The sequence below is a fragment of the Nomascus leucogenys genome, chromosome 15 (genome assembly GCF_006542625.1).
Source record: "Nomascus leucogenys isolate Asia chromosome 15, Asia_NLE_v1, whole genome shotgun sequence".
NCBI lineage: Eukaryota > Metazoa > Chordata > Mammalia > Primates > Hylobatidae > Nomascus > Nomascus leucogenys.
This window is the reverse complement of record NC_044395.1, coordinates 71,563,084-71,584,255: the sequence shown is the minus strand read 5'-3', so window position 1 is coordinate 71,584,255 and position 21,172 is coordinate 71,563,084. Positions and strand designations below refer to the sequence as shown.

Below are 21,172 nucleotides of genomic sequence, written 5' to 3'. Positions count from 1 at the left end.
CACAATCACGGTGGAAGGTGAATGAGGGGCAAAGTCATGTCTTACATGGCAGCAGGCATATACACATATACATCTCTATCTATCTATCTATCTATCCATCTATCTGCCTATCTAGCAATCTAGTTTACTCCAGTTCCTGTAATTCTAACACAATACTGCATAGTTTATTCTATTTTCCCTCCCTTTTCATATTTGTAACTCCCTCCTTTGACAGTGAGAAACTTTGCTCTCATTATCCAGTATTTACTGATTTGTTCAGCCCTAGAATAGAAAGAATTTTCAGAATTGCTAATACACATGTCTATGAAAAAGAAGTCTATTCAATATTTGTTTATAGGTTTATAGTTCTTTTTGACTTTAGCCTGATGGCATCTAGTCCAAATCTAGTACAAATGTTTCTTGAATTAATTCCCTTTCTGTCCCTTCTGCCCATAAACTTTAATTCATCCCCTCTCTGTTTGGCTCCATAACTCATTCCTGTCCTTGTCACACCTGGCTTTTCAAGTCCAGAGCCTCTCAGGGGTTTCAAAGCTGGTGACCTCCCTCTCTAGGTGTTGTCTAGGGTTAGGCCGAAGCTTCCTTCTCCCTGCCTCATTAGGCACCTCTCTTCTATGCTCTTCCCAGCTTTCAGAAATATGTCCACTCATGCCTGCTCTCTCCCTCCATTCTTTTGTGGCTAAGAATTTATTCCTTTTTAAGGAGTTCTTTGCTATCATTTTAATGGGATTATGGGACAGGGAGAGAAACCTGTGTTCCCAGTTTGTAGCCTCAAACCTGACACCTGGGAATTCTAAAGTCAGAGAGATCTGGGTTTATGCCCTGCAAGACATCGGCAGGCATCTTGACCGCCCTGCGTCTGTTTCCCCATCTAGGACGTGAGGGTGAGAAGCTCCACACCACATGGATTTGGTAAGGATGAACTCTACCGTATATGTAAAGTGGCTGACAGTGCCTGGCACCATGTTCAGTAAATGATGCCTGTCATTGTTGCCTGGGTGCAATTCCTACAGATGTGGTCTCTTATTTGCTCACTCACTCATCCAGGGCTGAGTGCTGAGCATATCACAGAGTTCCTAAGACTAAAAGGGGTAGGGAAGTCAAAACACCCAGTGAAGTCAACCCAGCAAGCGATCGCAGAGCTGGCAGCATTCTTGGCAAGAAGCTGTTTTTCCTTGCTTGGCTCCCCTTGGTCCAAGGATGTGTCTTTTGCCTGAGACTCTAAAACTTCTTCCCTGGCCTTGGATTAAATGGCCTGTTGGGAGAGCCTCCCCGAGCTATGTGCCAGTCTGCCTCTGCTGGGCCCCTGCTTTTAGGCGGAGGACAAATGACTGTCTCTGATGGGAATGAGTGAGGAGCTGAAGATTTTGGTAGAGCGAGGCCAAATCCCTGTGTGGCTCCAGGAACAAGGATAAATATAGCCGGAGTAATTGCTCATGCTCTTTTAAGGATTAAAAGTCAGCTTTTGGGCAAGCTGTGAAGCTCCATGATAGCAAGGGACACAGTTCCTTTTTTAGAGCTGTGGTCAGCACTCCTTGTGCATTGCTGGATCCCAGGCCTCCATGACGCTCTTCCCACTGGAGTAAAGGGATCGCCTTCACTAGTCTACCTGACACGAGGGAGGGATGGGTCTGAAGTGTTCCTGCCACATCCTATTGTTCCACATGATGTCTGGCACACTAAAGGTGCCCAATAAGCATTTTTAAATGGATGAGTGAGCTGTGAGAAATTTATGCTTTTAAAAATAACCTTTAGGATAAGATGTGTAGTCTAGTTAACAGTAGCATCCCAGTGCCAATTTCCTGGCTTTGAAATATACTGTACACCACCAATGTAAGATGTCTCCATTGGGGAAGCTAGGTAAACGGTATGTAGGACTCTCTGTACTATTTTTGTAACTTCCTGTGTATCTATAATTATTCCAAAGTAAGAAATAAAAAAAAATAACCTTTAGTCAGGATCATGCCAATACCTTTTGACACTTGGGGGAAGCAGTGCTGGAAGATGAATTGAGTAAATCCCTGTTCACAGCAATGCTTTTGTTTTGTTGTTATTATTATTATTATTATTATTATTATTATTTTGAGACAGAATCTCGCTCTGTTACCCAGGCTGGAGTGCGGTGGCACAATCTCTGCTCACTGCAAGCTCCACCTCCCGGGTTCATGCCATTCTCCTGCCTCAGCGTCCTGAGTAGCTGGGACTACAGGTGCCCGCCACCACACCCGGCTAATTTTTTGCATTTTTAGTAGAGACGGGGTTTCACTGTGTTAGCCAGGATGGTCTCGATCTTCTGACCTCGTGATCCACCCGCCTTGGCCTCCCAAAGTGCTGGGATTACAGGCGTGAGCCACCGTGCCTTGTGAATGTAAACACATGTTTTGCTCATATGATTCAAAACTTTAAATGTATCAATAAGGTGTAACCATGGTCAGTCTTTATCCCAGCCACTTAGTTTTACTCCCCGTTGGCAACTAATCTAAATGTTATTCATTTCTTGTGCTAATTTTAGAGATGATATGCATACTCACATATGAACTTGTGTGTATACATGAATGTAAGTTTATATATGTATGTGTGTATATATGTACATATTACAATATGTACACACACACACACTCTTTTTCACTCAAATAGTAGCATTTGATAGACACTGTTATTTTACTTTTTCTACTTAATGTATCTTGGAATCTTTTCAGATCAGTACACCAAGAGCTTCCTCGCCCTTTGTTGTGGCTGCACTCCATCTTCATTTATGGCCCCAGTTGCTAGACATTTATGTTGTTTCCAATCCTTTTGCTTTTGTAAATAACGCTGCAATGAATAATCTTGTTCATTTGTCGTTTCCCAAGTGTGGGAGTGTGTTTATAGAATAAATTCCTAGAAGTGGAATCGGTCAAAGGGTATAATCTTGATAGTGCTAAGTTGTCCTCTATAGAACTTGTTCCATTTTTACACACTGACCAGTCATGTGTTTTATAAAGTGGTATCGCTAATGCAATGATTAAAAAGTTATTTGGTGATGCCTTTGTGTGGTGAAAGCTGTGGGTCTTTACCCAAGAGAAACATAAACCACATAGTGGCTTACATGCAATTTCAGTTGGCTCAGAGACCCCTGAAGGTTATCCGTGAACCCTGGGTTCAGAAACCCTGGCTGAAACGGAGGCAGCATGATAAAGAGGACAGAGCTTTAGGGACAGACCACCTGAATTCACATCTCAGCGCTGTCACTTACTTACTGGCTGCAGAACATCAAGCAAGTTGTTTTACTTCTTCCAGCCTCAGTTTCCTTTTGAAGGAAAGGCATAGGCACTTGTGAGGATAGAGTGCCTTTATGTAAAGCATCTAATCTAATGCTAGGAATATAGTAGGTACTCAATACAATATATGATTTTGAACTCTCTCTCTATCACACACACACACACACACACACACACACACACACAGCCAGCCCTAGGTTCCATTTCAACTTCTGATTTTGATTGTCCCTGTAGTGCCTGCTGCTGGACTCACAAGATCAACCTTTGAAGTGACATTCCTTAAAGTGGGATCCTTGGACCAAGTACATAAGAATCACCCAAGGGCCTTCACTAAAACGCAGATTTCTGGGTCCATTTCAGATCCATAGAATTAGAATTTCTGAAAGAGGAGCCCAAGGAGCTTCACACTTGGGGGTTCTAATGCACATTGAAGTTGGAGAAACAGCACTGAAGAGTTTGGTCAGTTCCTTCTAGACCATATACTTGCAATTCTAGTAGTTACCACCATGTGGCTTTGTGGGGGACGGGGGTTGTTGGGGGAGCCTGTACCTCCATGTGGACGGGTGTGGACACTTGAGAGAAAGCATGGCTAGTACCCAAGACAGCCTTCTCTGGTTTCATTTACAAAAAACAATTATTGATGAGGGTAGCAGACTTCATGCGCCGCACCCCTGTTAGTGATCTCTCCTACAACAACCACACAGAAGAGACAGGACTTCCTGAGAACCACATGCCTGAGGAAGGTGCTGGGATGGAGGCTCAGTGGGCCAGGCTCAGTGGAGAGCGTCTGCCACTGCTGCACGGCTGATCTGTGGCCAGGAGCTGAGCATAAGGACTGTGTTTGCCAGGAGGGCTTGAGGCCACAGGCCTGGGAGCTCCAATCCCCAGTGCTCTCTACCATGACTACTGAATGTTTTCTGGGTGGCTAATGGTGGCCAAAAGCTAGGGTTCCCGGATTTATCAAACAAAAATAGAGGATGACTAGTTAAATTTGAATTTCAGATAAATAACAGTCTTTTAGTACAAGTATGTCCCGTGTTTATCTGAAATCCAAATTTAAATGGGTGTCCTGTAATTTATCTAGCAACTTTACCTAGGGTTTCTCTGTGCTGCTCTAACCACAGAAGGGGCTGAAGTCCCCATGTGGCTTGCGCCCAGCTTGGAGCTCCATGATCCTGGCATTGGGTGGGCCCTATACCCAAGGCAGGTGAAGAGTGTGTATGGGCAGGGTGTGGATTTCCTGGGCAGGGGCAGGAAGCTCATTCATACTGATCTTGCTCTTATGAGATGCTGGCAGTGTATTAAACACTTGACTAACATCTCATTTAATCTCGACTACCTAGTGAGTTAGGCATTATCATTATTATTCCCACTTTAGAGATGAGGAGACTGAGGCTCCACAATGTTAAGACCACAGGCTGTTAAGTGGAGGAGCAAGATTGACATCCTTGGGGCTGGTGCCAAGTCTGGGAGTAGCTGAATCTCCCAGGCCATTCTCTCTGGCAATCCCAAGAGTTTAACGCAGTGGGAGCAGCCCCTGCCCCTGAATCCCCAGGACAGGAACCATTCCCAGTCTCTCTTGGCACTGGCCCAGGGTCTTCTCCCGGCTCACATGCTTGCTGGAGGCTCCAGGCGGGTGGGGAGATCTGCAGGGTCGCTTTGTCCCCGTCCGGCCAGGACAGTGTTCAGTGGCATGAGTTGCCATGGGGACTGCCATCTGCTGTGTGGATACCCATCGGAGGGGCCCAGGGTGAGTGACTGCCCCAAAGGCCCAGCCTGCCCTGAGCCCTGAGGCCAGCTGGTCGGCTTTCCCTGCCATTATCCCCCGAGCCAGGCCGGAGGGGGGCTCCCAGAGGAGCTCTCGGCTCTAAGTCCCAGCCCCTCTCAGAGGAGGCGTGCGGCCGAGGTTCTGCAGCCAGAGGCTTCTCGGCTCCGAGCTCCGGAGCCAGATGTAACATTGACCTTAAATGGTAAAAGCTCCCCAGAGTGAAGGGAGGCTGGCCAGAGGAGGAAAGGAGAATAACTCAGTTTTAGGTAAGCCTCCCCTATATCCTAGAATAACCTGCCTCTTCGTCTGGGAAGCGGAGGGAACCTTCTCTTCCTTAAAGGTACAGGGTGCTGGGATGGGGGCGCTAAACTTTAACTTTCCAGGGGAGCTGGCTTTGTTGGGTGGCATTTCAGCTGACTATCTTTATTGTTGCTGTCTTAAGTTTTAAATCAGAAGTGAATCTTGCCAGTCCTAACTTAACTAGATTGTGCTCCTTTTGCTTGCTGTTGGAAAGTGTGCACAGCTCAGGGTGAAAATGTGGGTCCTGGCAGGCGATTGCAACCCCTAGCTTTCCTATGGGCCCCTTTGTGGCAACAACGGGGTCTTCAGCTTAGGCAAGTCTGCTAAGCAGGGCTTTCTCCCCTCTGTGCCTCAAGTGTCTCTCTCTCTGTCCCCCTACGCCCCTCTGCCTTGAACCTGGGCTGGCATGACCTGTCTAGATCCTTAACCCTGCCACTCTTTCTGTCTCTGCCCTTCCCATCCTGTGTTCTTGTCACAGTCTCTGTTTTTATCTCTGTCCCTGTCTCCTCTTTTGTCTCCAGCTTCCCCTGGCCTGTGCGCTTCCCTGCTCCCTAGAGGGGGTGTATGTGCCCGGCCCGTGCCCGGCCCTGCTCACCTCCAGGGCTCTGAGTTGAAGCGATTCCTAGAGTGAGCAGCATTTGGACTGGCTTTTTCCAAAGGAAAAGCCAGTGGAAGCCAGAGGCCAGAGACTGGCCCAGCTGTCTTGCTCCCTCCTGCTCAGGAAACAGTTGTAAAGGCTATAGAAGCTCTGCAGTTTGAGTAAACAGCAGCCCGGGGTCTGGGACCCCTGGCCAGCACTCCAGCCTCCCAGAGCTCGGCAGCTGCTGTTTCCCAACACTCTTCAGGCTGCTCGCTGGGGTGGCGCAGGGAAGTAAAGCTGGTCTGAGCAGGGTCTTTTGCAGGGGAAAGGAGGAAGCTTCCCGGGACTGTGAGGCTGGGGGTCCAAAGGAGTCAGGACCTGCCAAGGATTGTATTGCCCCCACCGAGGGATGATGACATGCTAGTGAGAGAGATGGAGTTGCCCATCCCCCTGCACTCCCCTACCCCAACAGTTCTATGGGGGAGGGAACTCAGGTTAAGGGACTAGCCTAAGGTCATTCCACCAAGATGGAGCGGAGCTAGGACTCAAACCCTGTATGAGTTTGTATGACTCTAACTCCAGTGCCCATGCCTCTCAACACAGACGTGAATGCCAGGGTATGATCCTGCCTCCAATTCTGTCTTGCGATTTTTGACCTAATGGACAAAACAGCTGTCATTACCATGTTTGTACTGTCTATGATTCCATTGTGCGTGCGTGTGTGTGTGTGTGCATGCATGTTTGGTGGGTGGCTGTTTATATTCACAGCGGATGTACCTATCTTTATGCTTGGAGGTAAGGGAGGCATTCCTGTATCCTTTATCATCTTGGAGGGATAACCATGTGCTAGCTGCTACAACATGATTAGCTATCCCCATAAATGTATTTCTGGAAGCAAATAAACAGCAAACACATGGTTCTTACTATGTATTGAACACTGTTCCCCTTCCCATACAGTAACTCATGACTCCCACAGCTCTACAAAGCAGGGGTCATTCTTTCCACCCTGGTCTTGTAGAGGAGGACACTTTAGCACAGAGAGGCTGCACAGCTGGTGCTCAGCCCCAGGCCATGGTCTCTGGAGGCTCTGCTCTTGACCTCCAGGGTCAGCTCCTGTCTGCTTGGGACTCCGTGTCAGAGTGCAGCGGGGGAATCACTGGCCCCCTTGCAACATGGTGCATCTGAGGCTTTCCACGAGGGATTTCACATGCCCCTCACAGAATGCCATGAGGGATGTGTATTTACCTTACTGCTCCAGGTGAGGACACTGGGGCTAGGGGATGTTAAATGACTTGTCCAAGCTCACCCAGCCACCAAGTGACAAAGCAGGGAATTTAAATAGTATCTTGGGTAAGGAAGTTAGGGCCATGTGAAACCTACTTGAAACTGAATCCCTGGGAGGCTGAGGGGGCTCATGGTTTGGGGATGAGGTTCTGTGGGTCTGTGTGAGGAAGCTAGGTTCCTTGACCGATGGGCTGAACTATACATGATGGGTCCTCAGCTTTCTAAAAAGCCCTGCCTCTCTCCTCTAAGCCTTTGTAACAGAGGTGGACAGAAGCACCCTACACCTCCTGGAGGAACAGACTGAGCCCTGCAAGGGCGGAGACCTTATCCTGTTCCTCACCCGCTGTGTGTCTAGCACCCAGAATGATGCCGGGAGCACACGAAGTGCTCAGGTTCAATCATGTTTCTGTGAATAAATGGACACAATGTTCATAAAGTGGGTTCTGGTTACACAGGGCACTGGGTTGATTTTGTATGTGTGCCTGATGATCAGATTCATCTAGTTTGACTTGAAAAGAACACAAGGTGGGGGCCTGAAGTTACTACCTCACCCTGCCTCCTCTCCTGGGTCACCTCACAGAACCTGGACTGCCCCTCAGCCACTCTCTCTGGGGCTTATTGGTCAGCAGAGGGATTCTGTTTGCTGACTGAGTAGAAGCAGAGGCCTGGGTAGATAGGGAGAAGAGAGCTTGGGGCCCCCAGACTCCGGCCCTGCCCCTGCCCCTTGGCGAGCTGAGTCAGAGGAGGGAGATGGAGAGCTGAGTTCTCAGGTAGTGAATGTAAAAGGAAAGAGGGGAGAAAATTGGTACTAATTGAGCTCCTACTTTGTGCCAGGATCTGTGCTAGATCTGTTATTTAATTTAAGCCTCATGTTAGAGATGAGGAGAGAGGCATACAGCTCGTAGGTGGTAGACTCCAGCTCAAGCCACCTTGGTCCGAAGTGGGCACTTCCTGCATTAGATGTCACCCTGCCTCTAGTTAGTAACTTAGGTCCTGGGGCGGTTACTGAGTGTCACAGTCCAAATCATGGGAAAATCACGAATAGAGGGAAAGGGGATATCATGTTAGTCCTGTGGACCTTGGAGGCTAGACTCTGAGTTCAGGTGACAGTCCAGGGCAGCCTCACCAATGGGCCTTCAAATTCAGTCTTAGCAGAGGCAACCCATGCCCATGACCCTGGACAAGCCCTGCCTTCTCTGCAAGGGCTTTCTCCAGGGGAGGTGGAAAGCAGAGGACAGTTGGTCAGACAGGAAACTTTTTTTTTTTTTTTTTTTTTTTTGAGATAGGATCTTGCTCTGTCACCCAGGCTGGAGTGCAGTGGTGCAACCCCCACCTCTCGGGTTCAAGCAATTCTCATGCCTCAGCCTCCCAAGTAGCTGGGATTACTGGCGAGTACCACCATGCTGGGCTAATTTTTACATTTTTAGTAAAGATGGAGTTTTGCCATGTTGCCCAGGCTGGTCTCAAACTCCTGACCTCAAGTGATCAGCCCACCTCAGCCTCCCAAAGTCTGGGATTATAGGCGTGAGCCACCGCACCCAGCCAGACTGAAAACTTTTCCTAGCAGGGAAGAGATGTAAAAAAAGTCTGCTAAGGCTGGGCTTAATCAGCTCTGGTTACTTTCTTCCTATTACTTTTTTATTTGTAATTTGTAATTTTTATTCAGTTTTTCTAGTAAAAAAAAGTAATACATGTTCTTTGCTAGACTTTCTTGGAAAATATAGAAATGGATATAAATAAGAAACTCAGAAATAAATATAAAGAAATAAAAAACCCTCTAGAATCCCATTCCTCAGTGATAAGTATTGTTTATATTACAATGTGTTTCTTCCTTTACATTTCTCTATGTTTTGTAAAACTAGGGTCTTAGTGTATATGTTATTTTTTAGTCTGCTTTTTAAAACTGAACATTCTAATATAATCCTTTTTTCCATATCATTAAAGATTCTCCAAAACATGATTTTTCAATGGTTTTATAACATAGAGTCATTTTAGCTGTGCAACAATTTAATCACCATTCCTCTTCCTGGCATTTACAAATGTGATTTTTCTTTGGAGACTTTCTCAGTGGCACATGTGACATGATGGCTTTTCCATAGGTTTATAGCATTTGGAGGCTCAGCTCTCAGAGGTGGGTTTGTGTGGTGTGGCCCAAGGTGTGGGCTTGTTCTGTAAGATGATTGTATGTGGGATACTGACCCAGCCTTAAACACACAACATCACATTGTAAGAACATTATTCCTTCTTAAGTTCTTTCTATTCCTTTGAATGAAGGAGAGAAAGCCTCTATTTGAGGTAGGGTGACCAACTGTCCAGGCTCACCCAGGAACGAGAATTGCTGCAGGACTTTCAGTGCTAAAATTGGGACAGGTCCTGGACAAATCCAAAAGGTTGATCACCCTCATTTAAACCTCATATGCCTTCAACATCTTTCTGTTTGTTTCCCTTCTTAAAAAAATGAGAGCAGGCCTTAGCTAAGGTTTAATAACTGTTTTCGTTTTATTTATTTTTATAACTCTATTTGTGGTAAGTGGTATTGCTTTTTCCATTTAAGGTAGGAATATAAAGTTTCCCTTTTAAATAAAAGTAATGACAATGGTGGCTAACACTTGGTGAGTGTGTACTGTGTGCTCGGCACTGTCCTAACGCTTTACCTGCAGTGGCTCATTTAGTCCTCACAGCAACCCTCTGAAGTAGTTACTGTCGTTGTCCTCCTTATACAGATCAGGAAACTGGGGCACAGAGAGGGTAAGAAACTTGCCTAACAACACAAAGTTAGTAAATGGCCAACTGGGGTTTCAGTCTTGATTTTCTGGCCCATTGCTACTCAAATGAAAGAATATTAAGTAAATAAGTGCATAGGTAAAACACAGGCATGGGAAAAATTGTGAGCATAGTGTATAAATGAGTCAGGTCATTCCACCACGGCTTGGTGGAAATCGGGTTGTATGAACTTGGTGGAATCCAGGTATTTGTGAGTGCAGGGTGTTGGGGAAGTTGAGTCATCCCAGCAAAACCAACAGGAATTTAGGAACCAATGGGCTCAGTGAGAGAGGCTGGGAGGGATGAGACTATACACTGCACACAGCCTGGCTCTAGGGGTGGGGTGTGGTTCCCAGAGTGGCCACCAGGGAAGGGACACAGAGAGGCCACAGAGAGTTCTGCGGCTGATAAGCCAATCAAGAGGATGTTTCCAGAGAGCCCAAGCTTCCTGGCTCATCAGGAGGAGAAGAAAGCCTGAAGACATTCTTGACTTCGCTCATACAGGTGTTGTGAAAATAACCCTGGGCCCTGAGTCAGGAGGTGGGCTCAGTGTTGGCCAGCTCTTCCCTTATTATCACAGTGGGGAGATGACATCTTGTAATGGAGGCAGCACAGTGTCCCTGTGGAAAGTGTGGACCCTGGAGCGACCGTGTAGCTCCACCACTGACCAGCTGTATCCCTTGAGCTGCACCTAGTCTGTTGGAGCCTCAGTTTCTTCTCCTGTAATATGGGTTCAGTATCCCTTACCAAAATGCCTGGGACCAGAGGTGTTTCAGATTTCACTTTTTTTTTTTTGGACTTTGGAATATTTGCATCATATTTACCCAGTTCAGCATCCCAAATCCAAAAATCCAAAATCTGAAATGCTCCAATGAGCATTTCCTTTGAGTGTCTTGCCAGTGGCCAGAAAGTCTTACATTTTGGAGCATTTTAGATTTCAGATTTTTCAGATTTGGGATGCTCGACCTATAATGCTAGTGTCCATTTTACAAAGTTAAATCCCTTAGCCCAGTGTCTATTCTTAGCACTCAGCATACATTAGGTCTTATTATTTCTAGCCCCTGTCTGTTCCCCTCCAGAGATTCCATCAAGAAGACTTCTGCACTGGGTTTGAGGCTCTGACCATCCACAATCCTGGGTCCTATTCTCAACTCCAAAAACACCCCAAGGAGAGTGGTGGACTTACTCTCAAGAGGATTGGGCATCTGTATCTGGTGAAGTCTTTAAGGAGGCCCAATAAATAACACCTCTTTCCTTCACTGAAGCTTTAAGGCTTGTTGGGAATTCAGAAACTAATATCACCCGTATGACTGATGAAGCTGGTACTGGAAAGTGTTTGGATAAACAGGCAAGTAGGTTTTCTAATATTGTATTGAGCAGATTTATCCCCCGGCCCTAGAGGGTGCCCACTGGGGAAAGTAGAGCTCTTTAAATATTAAAGCTTGGAGAGAGAGAGCAGAATGTTTATCCCCTGAAAGCAGCTAATTCCCTAGAGAAACAGAAGAGGGAGGGCTGAGCTATTCATGCAGACACTTCTCAGAACTCACCATCAGATAGACATTCTCTTGGCGTGGAAGAGCATGGCACTCTGGGGTACCACAGTGAGGGCCTGGCTAAAGCCCACTTGCAAGGCTGGTCTCCCATGGGCACGTGGTGAGACTTGTGCCCTGCCCTAGTGAGAGACAGGCAGGGCCAAGGCTGCAGGGGTTGCCACATGGTCCCATGGGCACCCTCTCCTCCCTTTTCCAGTTAATCAGTCCTCACCTTTTCTCCAGAGATGCCTGGTGGGGAACTTGTTTAATGCAGAGTCCTTCCTTAGACAAGGCAAGCCTCTGACTAGAAGTATCTGCGGCGATGAATTTTCCTTTTTTCACAGAAGTTTCATTTAGGCAACTCCAGACAGGGAGCAAGTGATCTCTTAACTCATTTCTTCTGGGTTACTTCTTACAGGTAGATGAGAAAATATATGGGAAAGGAACTGCCATTGTTTGAGCAAGTTTGTATGTGCCAGGAACATTTGATACAATATCTCATCAAATCTGTACTTTAGCCATGCAAGGGAGGTATTTGTGAACAAACTGATTCAAGGAGGATAGTAACTAGTATGAGAAGAATGAGAGTCAAACCAAAACCATCAGACCACCAAGCCCCATCTCTTTCCATCTCTCTGTGGCCTACAGACCTGGCTGCAGGACAGAGTGATAATGCCTGACCCTTTGTTCCCACCCCTATAAGAACAAAGCCCTGGAAGTCCCAGTGATGCTGCTTAGAGCTGAGGTCCTGAGCTCTCGGGGCAGGGCACTGGAGCAGCTTCCCCACTAGGCTTGCTCTACTTTGCACCTCTCTTGATTTCTTTCAGTATGTAATGATCTTTATCAGGTCTCCTAGTCTTGTTTATGAACAAGTTCCTTCCTCTGTTTAGAAGGAAAGATACAAATTTAGAATCACAAGCTTTTTACTGGCAAGAAATGCCATGTCCTACATTGTGTGTCTTGAGTCACTTTCTATGGCTCTCCAAGATTTGTGCCCTAAAAGTCTATAAATGTTGCCAAGATCACCCAGTCTGTTCAAATCCCAGCCCCACAACTTACTGTTTGACTTGGCGAATGATCTAACCTCGGAGTCCCCTTACCTATGAAATAGATTGCTAGATCTAAAGTACTTATACCTGAAAAAGTACCCAATAAGTAATTATTATTATTGGAGCCCAGGTTAATATTGAGCACCATGGGAGTCCTCTATTTTGGATGCCTCCAAATGGTCAGGTTTCCCCAAGGACTCTCTTGTCATATTTTCGACTTGTATGGGTATGCTAGAAAGAGTGTAATGTCTTCCTGGGATTCTTACCTAAGACATCTTTCTTGTTTCCTCCCTGAGATCTAACTGGTCCCTGTTGTAGGTTGGAAGGCAATGATGATGAGGCTAGGTGTTGTCAAGATAAAGCTGGCTAGTTGGCTTCTAAGAGGCTTCCCCAAGGAGCATCACCTTGGGGATGTTCTAGAGTCCTGGACCTATCCCTAAGCTTGGTTAGTGACCTGGAATTGATTAGTTGATTGCTTATGTAGAGACTGACTCACAATAATCAAACTCACAAGAGACTGAAGTATACAATTTTTTTTTTCAAGAGAGGCAGGGTCTCACTCTGACCCCCAGGCTGGACTGCAGTGGTATAGTCACAGCTGACTTGCAGCCTTGACCTCCCTGGCTCAAGTGATCCTCCCACCTCAGCCTCCCAAGTAGCTAGGACTACAGGCATGTACTACTTCACTTGGCTAATGTTTTAAACATTTTTTTTGTTTTAGAGACAGGGTCTTGCTATGTTGCCCATGCTGGTCTCAAACTCCTGGCCTCAAGTGATACTCTTGCCTCAGCCTCCTAAAGCACTGAGATTACTAATTTATACAATTCTTTTAATTCTTTTTTTTTTTTTTTTTTTGAGACAGAATCTTGCTGCATCACCCACGCTGAAGTACAGTGGTGCGATCTCGGCTCACTGCAACCTCTGCCTCCCAAGTAGCTGGGATTACAGGCGTGCGCCACCATGCCCAGCTAATTTTTTGTATTTTTAGTAGAGACAGGGTTTCACCATGTTGGCCAGGCTGGTCTCAAACTCCTAACCTCAAGTGATCCACCTGCCTCAGCCTCCTTTCAAAGTGCTGGGATTACAGGTGTGAGCCACTGCACCCAGACAAGTATATAATTCTAAATGTCTATGTGCCAATATATAATGGGAGACAAACCCTTTCCAATGACCAAAATGCTTGATAGATAGAGATTTAGGTAAGAAGGCAGAAAGTTCTGAGGGGTGGGTCACCTAGGCTATGATGTGGCCTGATGAGCCACCTCTGCCTACAGAAGAGAGACTCTTCCAGAGCTCAAGAAGGGCCTCTTTCCTCTGGGGAGTTTAAACAAGCCTTTCTCTTTGCTGCAAAAAAATGCTCTATAAAATGGTAGTTATTATGTGATATTCACATAGTCTGTCCCAGCACACAGGAAACTGCAGATCCCACCTATATATTGGTTAAAGTTCTTTGGTTGCCAGATCTCAGAAGCCTATGTTGGCTAACTTAAGACAAAGTGGGATTTATTATAAGGTATTTGAGAAAATCAAAGGAAAAGGTAGGTAGCCAGCAATGCCTCAGGAAGGCAGGACCCAGGGCAGCTTTCGGATCCCAGATGTAGGAACTTGCCAGCCTTTTCTCTACAGGAGTGGTCTTCAAGTTTTTTGGATGTTGCATCTTATTAGTTTAGAGAAAATTTTTTTGGCATGAACCTCCAATTTGTGTATATTTCTTTATTATAAATCATATTCATGAACTATTGTACTAATGTGTTACTTTATAAAACATACAGAAATAGAAATTTTAAAAGAATAAGAAAGTTGAAGTAATATTTTGAAAATCATGCTTTTTTTTTTTTTTTAAACAGTGTCAACAACTTTTCTGCTTTCCCTAAATAAATATTCTTTGGTCATGATTCTATGTGCTTCTTCAAGGGGAAAGAGAAGAAAATCGTGTTACCAGAAGCCAGTGAGCTCCAGAGCCAGGGAAGAGGGTCCATCCAGAATGAGCTGTAGCTAAGGAGAGGCACAGTCACTGCCAGAGATGTGGTGCTGGAACAAGGGAGGAAAGGCCCAGGCCTCTCTCTCCTCCCATCCCCTACTGGTCCATTGGCCAAACTCAGCCAGCAAGGAAAGGAGCCCAGGTTATACCTTCCATAGGTATCATCCTGAAGCACACAGCAGAGAACCAGGGGGCAGGGCAGAGAACCAGGGGGCAGGAGAAAGGGAAGGAGGGCAGAGGAAAACCAGCTCAGATGCCTCATGTGGAAGAGGGACATCTTACTTCCTGAATTATTATATTAAATTTTCAGTTTTATCCACTAGTTTGTAAAAATTTTTTTGACAGTTACTTTTAGCTTTATTAGTAGAAGTATTAGTATTTTCATTGTACTTTTTCTTTGTTTGCACAAATCTTTTAAGCTACATACCCATTTTATGATAGTAGGTTTGGTTAAAACTAGATAAATATGTTTTATTAACCTACTTACTTGGGCACACACAAACTGTGTCACCCTTCAGGGAAAACAAATGGATACATGAGGGTGCTACATCAGTTCCATAACACCGTAGAATTCCCCTTACAACAGCTCACAAACTGGATATAACAGTGGCCTTTCAATACATGAACCAGCACCATTGCCAATCTGTTTATTAAATATTAAGGAAGTAGGCCGGGCGCGGTGGCTCACGCTTGTAATCCCAGCACTTTGGGAGGCCGAGGCGGGCGGATCACGAGGTCAGGAGATCGAGACCACGGTGAAACCCCGTCTCTACTAAAAATACAAAAAATTAGCCGGGCGCGGTGGCGGGCGCCTGTAGTCCCAGCTACTCGGAGAGGCTGAGGCAGGAGAATGGCGTGAACCTGGGAGGCGGAGCTTGCAGTGAGCCGAGATTGCGCCACTGCACTCCAGCCTGGGCGACAGAGCGAGACTCCGTCTCAAAAAAAAAAAAAAAAAAAAAAAAAAAAACAAATAAATATTAAGGAAGTGTACTTTGTTACTATTTTTAATTAAGAATTGAAGGTTTTTATTTTAAATTTCATTCATATATTCCACCAAATCATCCTGCATTCCCTGGATGACATACTCTACTCTGAAGACCACTGCCCAGGCCACAGGCCCAGTATGACTAGGTTCCAGAAGCTCCAGGTCTCTAAGTTCTTGAGAGAAATAATCTGATAAGTCCAGCTTGGATCAGGGTCAATCAGTCATGGCCAGGGGACAGGATTATGGGGTATAAATGTGGTCATGGGGAAGCCATCCCTCACATATAGGGGTTCTTACTAAAGAAGTGAAAATTGCTTAAAGTAAGTGTCTTCAAAGAATGTCATCACCCACTTATTTATAGTTGTCTTTCTGTCCTGCCTTCTAGAAATGTCTGTTAAGCCTCTCAACTCTGCAACCCCATATACAGAGAATTTCTTGGGTTACTTCCATAGATAACTAACCATGTCCATTATTTATGGCTTTTTTTAAACCTCGTTAAAACATTGGGGGGCAGCCCCATTTCCTTGCAGTTATCTCCATGTATAGCCAACATTCCTAACAGGTCTGGGGTTCACAGACCTTATCAGACTTAGAGGAAGACTATTTCTCAGGCCAGCTGGGCCCAGAAAGGAAAAAAAGATATGGTTGGTTATAGACATCAAGGATCTGTTGCATTAGACCTGAAAACATTTGGCAAGTTGTCCCTGTATCACGATTCCTATAGTTCATAAATCATAAAAGTTGCTTAGGCAAATGAACAAAGAGAGCCTGACTTTTTAGAGTCCCAGAGGGGAAGATTCCATTTGCTGAATCTCCAGAGACTTGTTTCACATGACAAGAGCAATAATAATATGCTTATTACTGTAATACCTGTCATTTATTGAGCACCAGCTAAATACTACGTTGTTCTTTACGTACATTATCTCATATTTTTGCAGCATCCTATGATATAGGTTGTAATATTATCTCCATGTTACTGATGAGAAAATGGAGACTTTGTGAGGCTGAGTAGTTCACTCAGGATTACACAGCTAGAAAGTGGCAGAGCCAAGGCCATATTGCCCTTGGTGCAAAGTGCATGCAGCCCATCAACAGATAGAAACTCATACTTGGAGTTTATCAGGCCAGGAGAGAGTAGAGCTGGGACGATAAGATTTCAAAAAGGGTTAGATCATTATGGTTTTATAGAGAGGTATTAAGGGAAGCTAGCGCCATGGCAAATTTGTAGCAGGTGTTTGGTAGATACATTAAATGAATGAACAAATGCATGCATGAATGAAACCTCTCAGGTTTAAGGGCAGTCAAGGTCTTCCAGCATCCGTCCCTGGTGCCACTTCCTAAGCTGAAATGAAGAGACCATATAAGCAGTGGTCCTGAGTTGTAGGCCTGGTTCTGCCTTCAACTCATGTTGTGCTCTTGAGCAAATTAAATCTTCTTTCCAAGTCCTCATTTTCCTCATCTGTGAACCATTCACCCCACAAGGCTCAGTGATTCACCCCAATAGTTGCATGATGGAGCCCATCCCAGAGCAATAATTGTGCTAGGCACTGTCAATGACAAGGAGGAGGACTGCAGGTGTGTTTGAAGAGTCAGCTGTTATTGTTTATTTTCTACAATCCCATTCAAGTCCTTTGGTGACAGTTAGAATGGGCATCAGGTCCAAAGTTAATGGAAGGTTGTATTTAAAAAAAAAAAAACATTTACTGCTAAAGGGAATGCCTATTTATTCTCTTTTTTACTAACAAGGCACTTGACTCATGCGTCAGACATGTACTGCTCAGATTGGAAACGATGGTCCGGGCAGCCACTACAGCCTGGCCACTCTCCCCTCACACTATAGGGCCAGCTTCTCCCAGCTCTTCAGCTCTGGGAGCAGATGAGTATGCCCTACAGGAGTAGTGGGTGGTGACAAAAGGACAGGATTTCTGTTCCTTGGAAGGGATGAAACTCATAGACACCAGAATTTGAGGGGTCTCCAGGAGGTGTTGGGCACCCCCTAAGAGCTCCCTAAGTAGAGGAGACCTGGTGAACTTGAAAAGACCCAGGAAAATGGATCAAGCAGCTAACTAGCTAACTATCATCGCATAGCACTTTCTCCTCCCACTGGAACTCACTGACCCTCCCTGAGGACCATGAAACCATGCTATCTGTGTAATCTTTCATGAATTATCTGGATTTTTACAGTTTTATGCATCATAGGTAACATAACCCTTCTCACTGCCCCCTCTAACCTGCCTGGCCCCAAAGACCTTATTAGAATTTTTGTGAGCCCTATGTCACAAAAGGCATTGTTCTAAGAAGTTTATATTACATAATTCACAAGATTACTATTATCCATGTTTTACAAGTGAGGAAACGGAGGCATAGAAAGATGAAGCAGCTTGTCCAAGGTCACATGGCAGGGCTGGGATATGAACCCAGGCAGCCCAGCTCCAGGGCCAATGGAGATAATTACTGTTCTGTCTCACCTCTGGACACCCTCTAACCTAAGAAGGTTTAGGGCATTTCTGAGTGGAGATTTCTCTTTCCTTCCTCTTTCTTTTTCTTTCTTTCTTTCTTTCTTTCTTTCTTTCTTTCTTTCTTTCTTTCTTTCTTTCTTTTTCTTTTTCTTTCTTTCTTTCTTTCCTTCTTTCTTTCCTTCTTCCTTTCTTTCTTCCTTTCTTTCTTTCTTTCCTTCTCTTTCTTTCCTTCTCTCTTTCTTTCCTTCTCTTTCTTCCTCTCTCTTTCTCTTTCCCTCTCTCTTCCCCCCCTCCCTCCCTCCCTCCCTCCCTCTCTCTCTCTCTCTCTTTCTTTCTTTCTTTCTTTCTTTCTTTCTTTCTTTCTTTCTTTCTTTCTTTTTTCTCTCTCTCTCAGTTTCATTCTTGTTGCCCAGAATGGAGTAAAGTGGTGCAATCTCTGCTCACTGCAACCTCCACCTCCTGGGTTCAAGTGATTTTCCTGCTTCAGCCTCCCGAGTAGCTGGGATTACAGGAATACGCCACCATGCCTGGCCAATTTTTGTATTTTTAGTAGAGACAGGGTTTCACCATGTTGGCCAGGCCAGTTTCAAACTCCTGGCCTCAGGTGTTCCGCCTGCCTGGGCCTCCCAAAGTGTTGGGATTACAGGTGCGAGCCACTGTGCCTGGCCCAGAGTGGAGTTTTAAAGAGGACACTTTGAGATACTCCTTGGAAAAACATTTCATGGTCAAATAAATTTGAGAAACATTATATCCTTTCACCCCTTCTTGGAGATTTATACTGCACATTTGCTTCTTAAAGGCTCTGAGATGTCCTGCAAGACAGAAACCTATCTCCCGCTGATATTCCCAAATAGAGTGAAGCACATAACCTTTCTTTTCAGAGCTCCTGACAACATCACCCAGAACTGGAGTTGTATAGAACTCTATACAACTTTGAGATAAGTGGTTATTGGTATTCCTACTTGGGTGGACACAGGATGGATCACATGGCATCTAGAGAGTCCTCGCTGCTTGCAGAACTGCTAAGGAAAGCTCTCAGTGAGCCAGGTCAGCTCACAAAGCTTCTACCTCAGAGGCAGACAGTGGGCCAGAATGGGGAAGGCATGGGCTCTGACGGCTTCAATCCCTGTTTGGCCACCCATTAGCTCTGTGACTCTGGAGTCACAGAATCACATTGAATTTCAGTTTCCTTATCTGCAAAGTGGCATTCACCTCATAGGGCAGTTGGGGGATTGAGTGAGTAAATATGCCTAAAGCACCAGGCACCAGATCTGTGATTGCCAGGGCCTGGGGGGAAGGGGAACAGGGAGTGACTGCTTCATGGGTAGAGTTTCCATTTGGGATGATGAAAGTGTTTTGGAACTAGATAAGGGTGGTAGGTGCACAACATTGTGAATGTACTTAATGCCACTGAATCGTACACTTTTAAAAAGCTCTATGCCTCTGATGGATAGAGAATGTTGTTATTGTTATCATTGCCTGTTTTGCTTATTTCTACAGTCTCTTGGTCTCATGTAGAATGAGGACACTAAGATTGGAAGCTTCCAAGCAGCAGTATAGACACAACTTCACCACATCAGGTTGAAGGGCATTGTGCCTCTTTTCTACTCCAAAGAGGTCAGGGGACCCCTCGGTCCAAGGGATAGTTTCCTCCTGAGAAAAGGAAGGGGATACTCTTGGGTTGACCTTGGGTTGAACAAAAGAACAGGGAGGAAATTTAGAGAGCTGAGGTTGAGCTTGTGGGACACGCTCAGATTTAGACTCATAGCAGCATCAAAAGGGAACATTAACCCAGGATTGCAGAAGGTGACAGAAGACCCAGAAAAGGTAAACACTGGTCTGTTTGGTACAGGCAGAATCTGCCCCAGGAAAAAAGCTTCGATTACAAATGAGGTGCCAACTGGTAGAGTGTTTAAAGAGGTCTGTGCCAGCATCGACCAATTGCCTACCAAGAGGGCATTTCTAAACAATGGTGGGTCTGAGAATACATTTCAGAAGGTGGCTATTTTACAAAGACTTTGGGAAGAGAGGCAAATTGAGAGAGGGCCACTGTGGTGGCGTGGAAAGGGCACTGGGCTGGGGTCAGTCTCAGCTGACTGGCTGTGTGACCCTGCCGCATCGCTTCATCCTCTGAATCTGTCAGCCTCCACATCTAAAAAGCAGACATAATAGTTTCCTCCTTAAAGTATTTCTCTGAGGAACAAGTTAAATAATATGTCTGAAATAGCTTAGACAAAGGAAAGCTCTAAACAGCAAAAGGTCAGTATTAAAAACTAGGAACATCCTTTAGGGATTGCCATCAGGAGATGACAAGATGAAATCGCTCCCTTCTAAGAAGCTTGGGCTCTCTCAGGGTGAAAGCAGTTAAATAGACCCAGTATGTTGGTGAGGCTTGGAGAGAGCAAGGATAAGCAGCTTCCTGGTAAATGTAAAATTTCCATATGACCAAGCAATTCCAGTCCTAGGTCTATATGCAAAAGAATTGAAAACAGGTGTTCCAACAAAAGTTGTATCACAATGTAATAGCACTATTCACAATAGCCAAAAGGAGGAAACAACCCAAATGTCTATCACCTGATGAATGAATAAACAAAATGTGGGATGGATAGACAGATAGATAGATAGATAGATAGATAGATAGATAGATAGATAGATAGATAGACAGACAGATAGATAGATAGATAATGATGGAATGTTATTCAGCCATAAAAAGGAATGAAGTATGGATACATGCTACCATGTGGATAAACCTCAAAAACATTATCTAAGTGAAAGAAGCTAGACAGAAAATGTCACATATTGTATGGTTGCATTCATATAACTATCCGGAACCGGTTAAAGCCACAGGGACAGAAAGCAGATTCGTGGTTGGCAGGGCCTGTGGGAAAGGGGGAACAGGGAGTGACTGCTTACTGGGTACAGAGTTTCCATTTGGGATGATGAAAAAGTTCTGGAACTAGGTAGGGGTGATAGGTGCACAACATTGTGAATGTACTTAATGCCACTGAATTGTACACTTTAAAATGGTTAAAATGATAAATTGTATGTCACACATATTTTCTCATAATTTTTTAAAAAAGAAGTTTACTGGTGAAGAGGAAACGTGACCCAAAGTTTAGGCACCCCTCTCCTAGAGTATGGTTGAGGGGAGGGGACGGGGTAGTCAGAGTTTGTCAGCTGGAAGCCAAGGTCTTGTGTCAGCAAATTCAGGGAG

At 45.1% G+C, this 21,172-nt stretch overlaps 1 protein-coding gene across 12 annotated transcripts in view; it reads left to right on the top strand.

Moving 5' to 3' along the window:
* The first annotated feature begins 4,838 nt into the window (after window positions 1-4,838).
* The window catches only part of MRVI1 (murine retrovirus integration site 1 homolog), a 124,004-nt gene continuing 107,670 nt past the window's right edge, over window positions 4,839-21,172 (top strand). For 6 of the 12 annotated variants that reach the window (XM_030794755.1, XM_030794756.1, XM_030794747.1 and 3 more), the window contains exon 1: window positions 5,073-5,291. Coding sequence is in view for 6 of the 12 variants with exons in the window: in XM_030794747.1 (XP_030650607.1) it covers window positions 5,225-5,291 (67 nt within the window). In the remaining 6 variants the exon portion in view is untranslated. Of the gene's footprint in view, window positions 5,366-21,172 lie in introns of all 12 variants that reach the window. The other 6 variants (XM_030794749.1, XM_030794750.1, XM_030794758.1 and 3 more) reach the window with 6 other exon arrangements.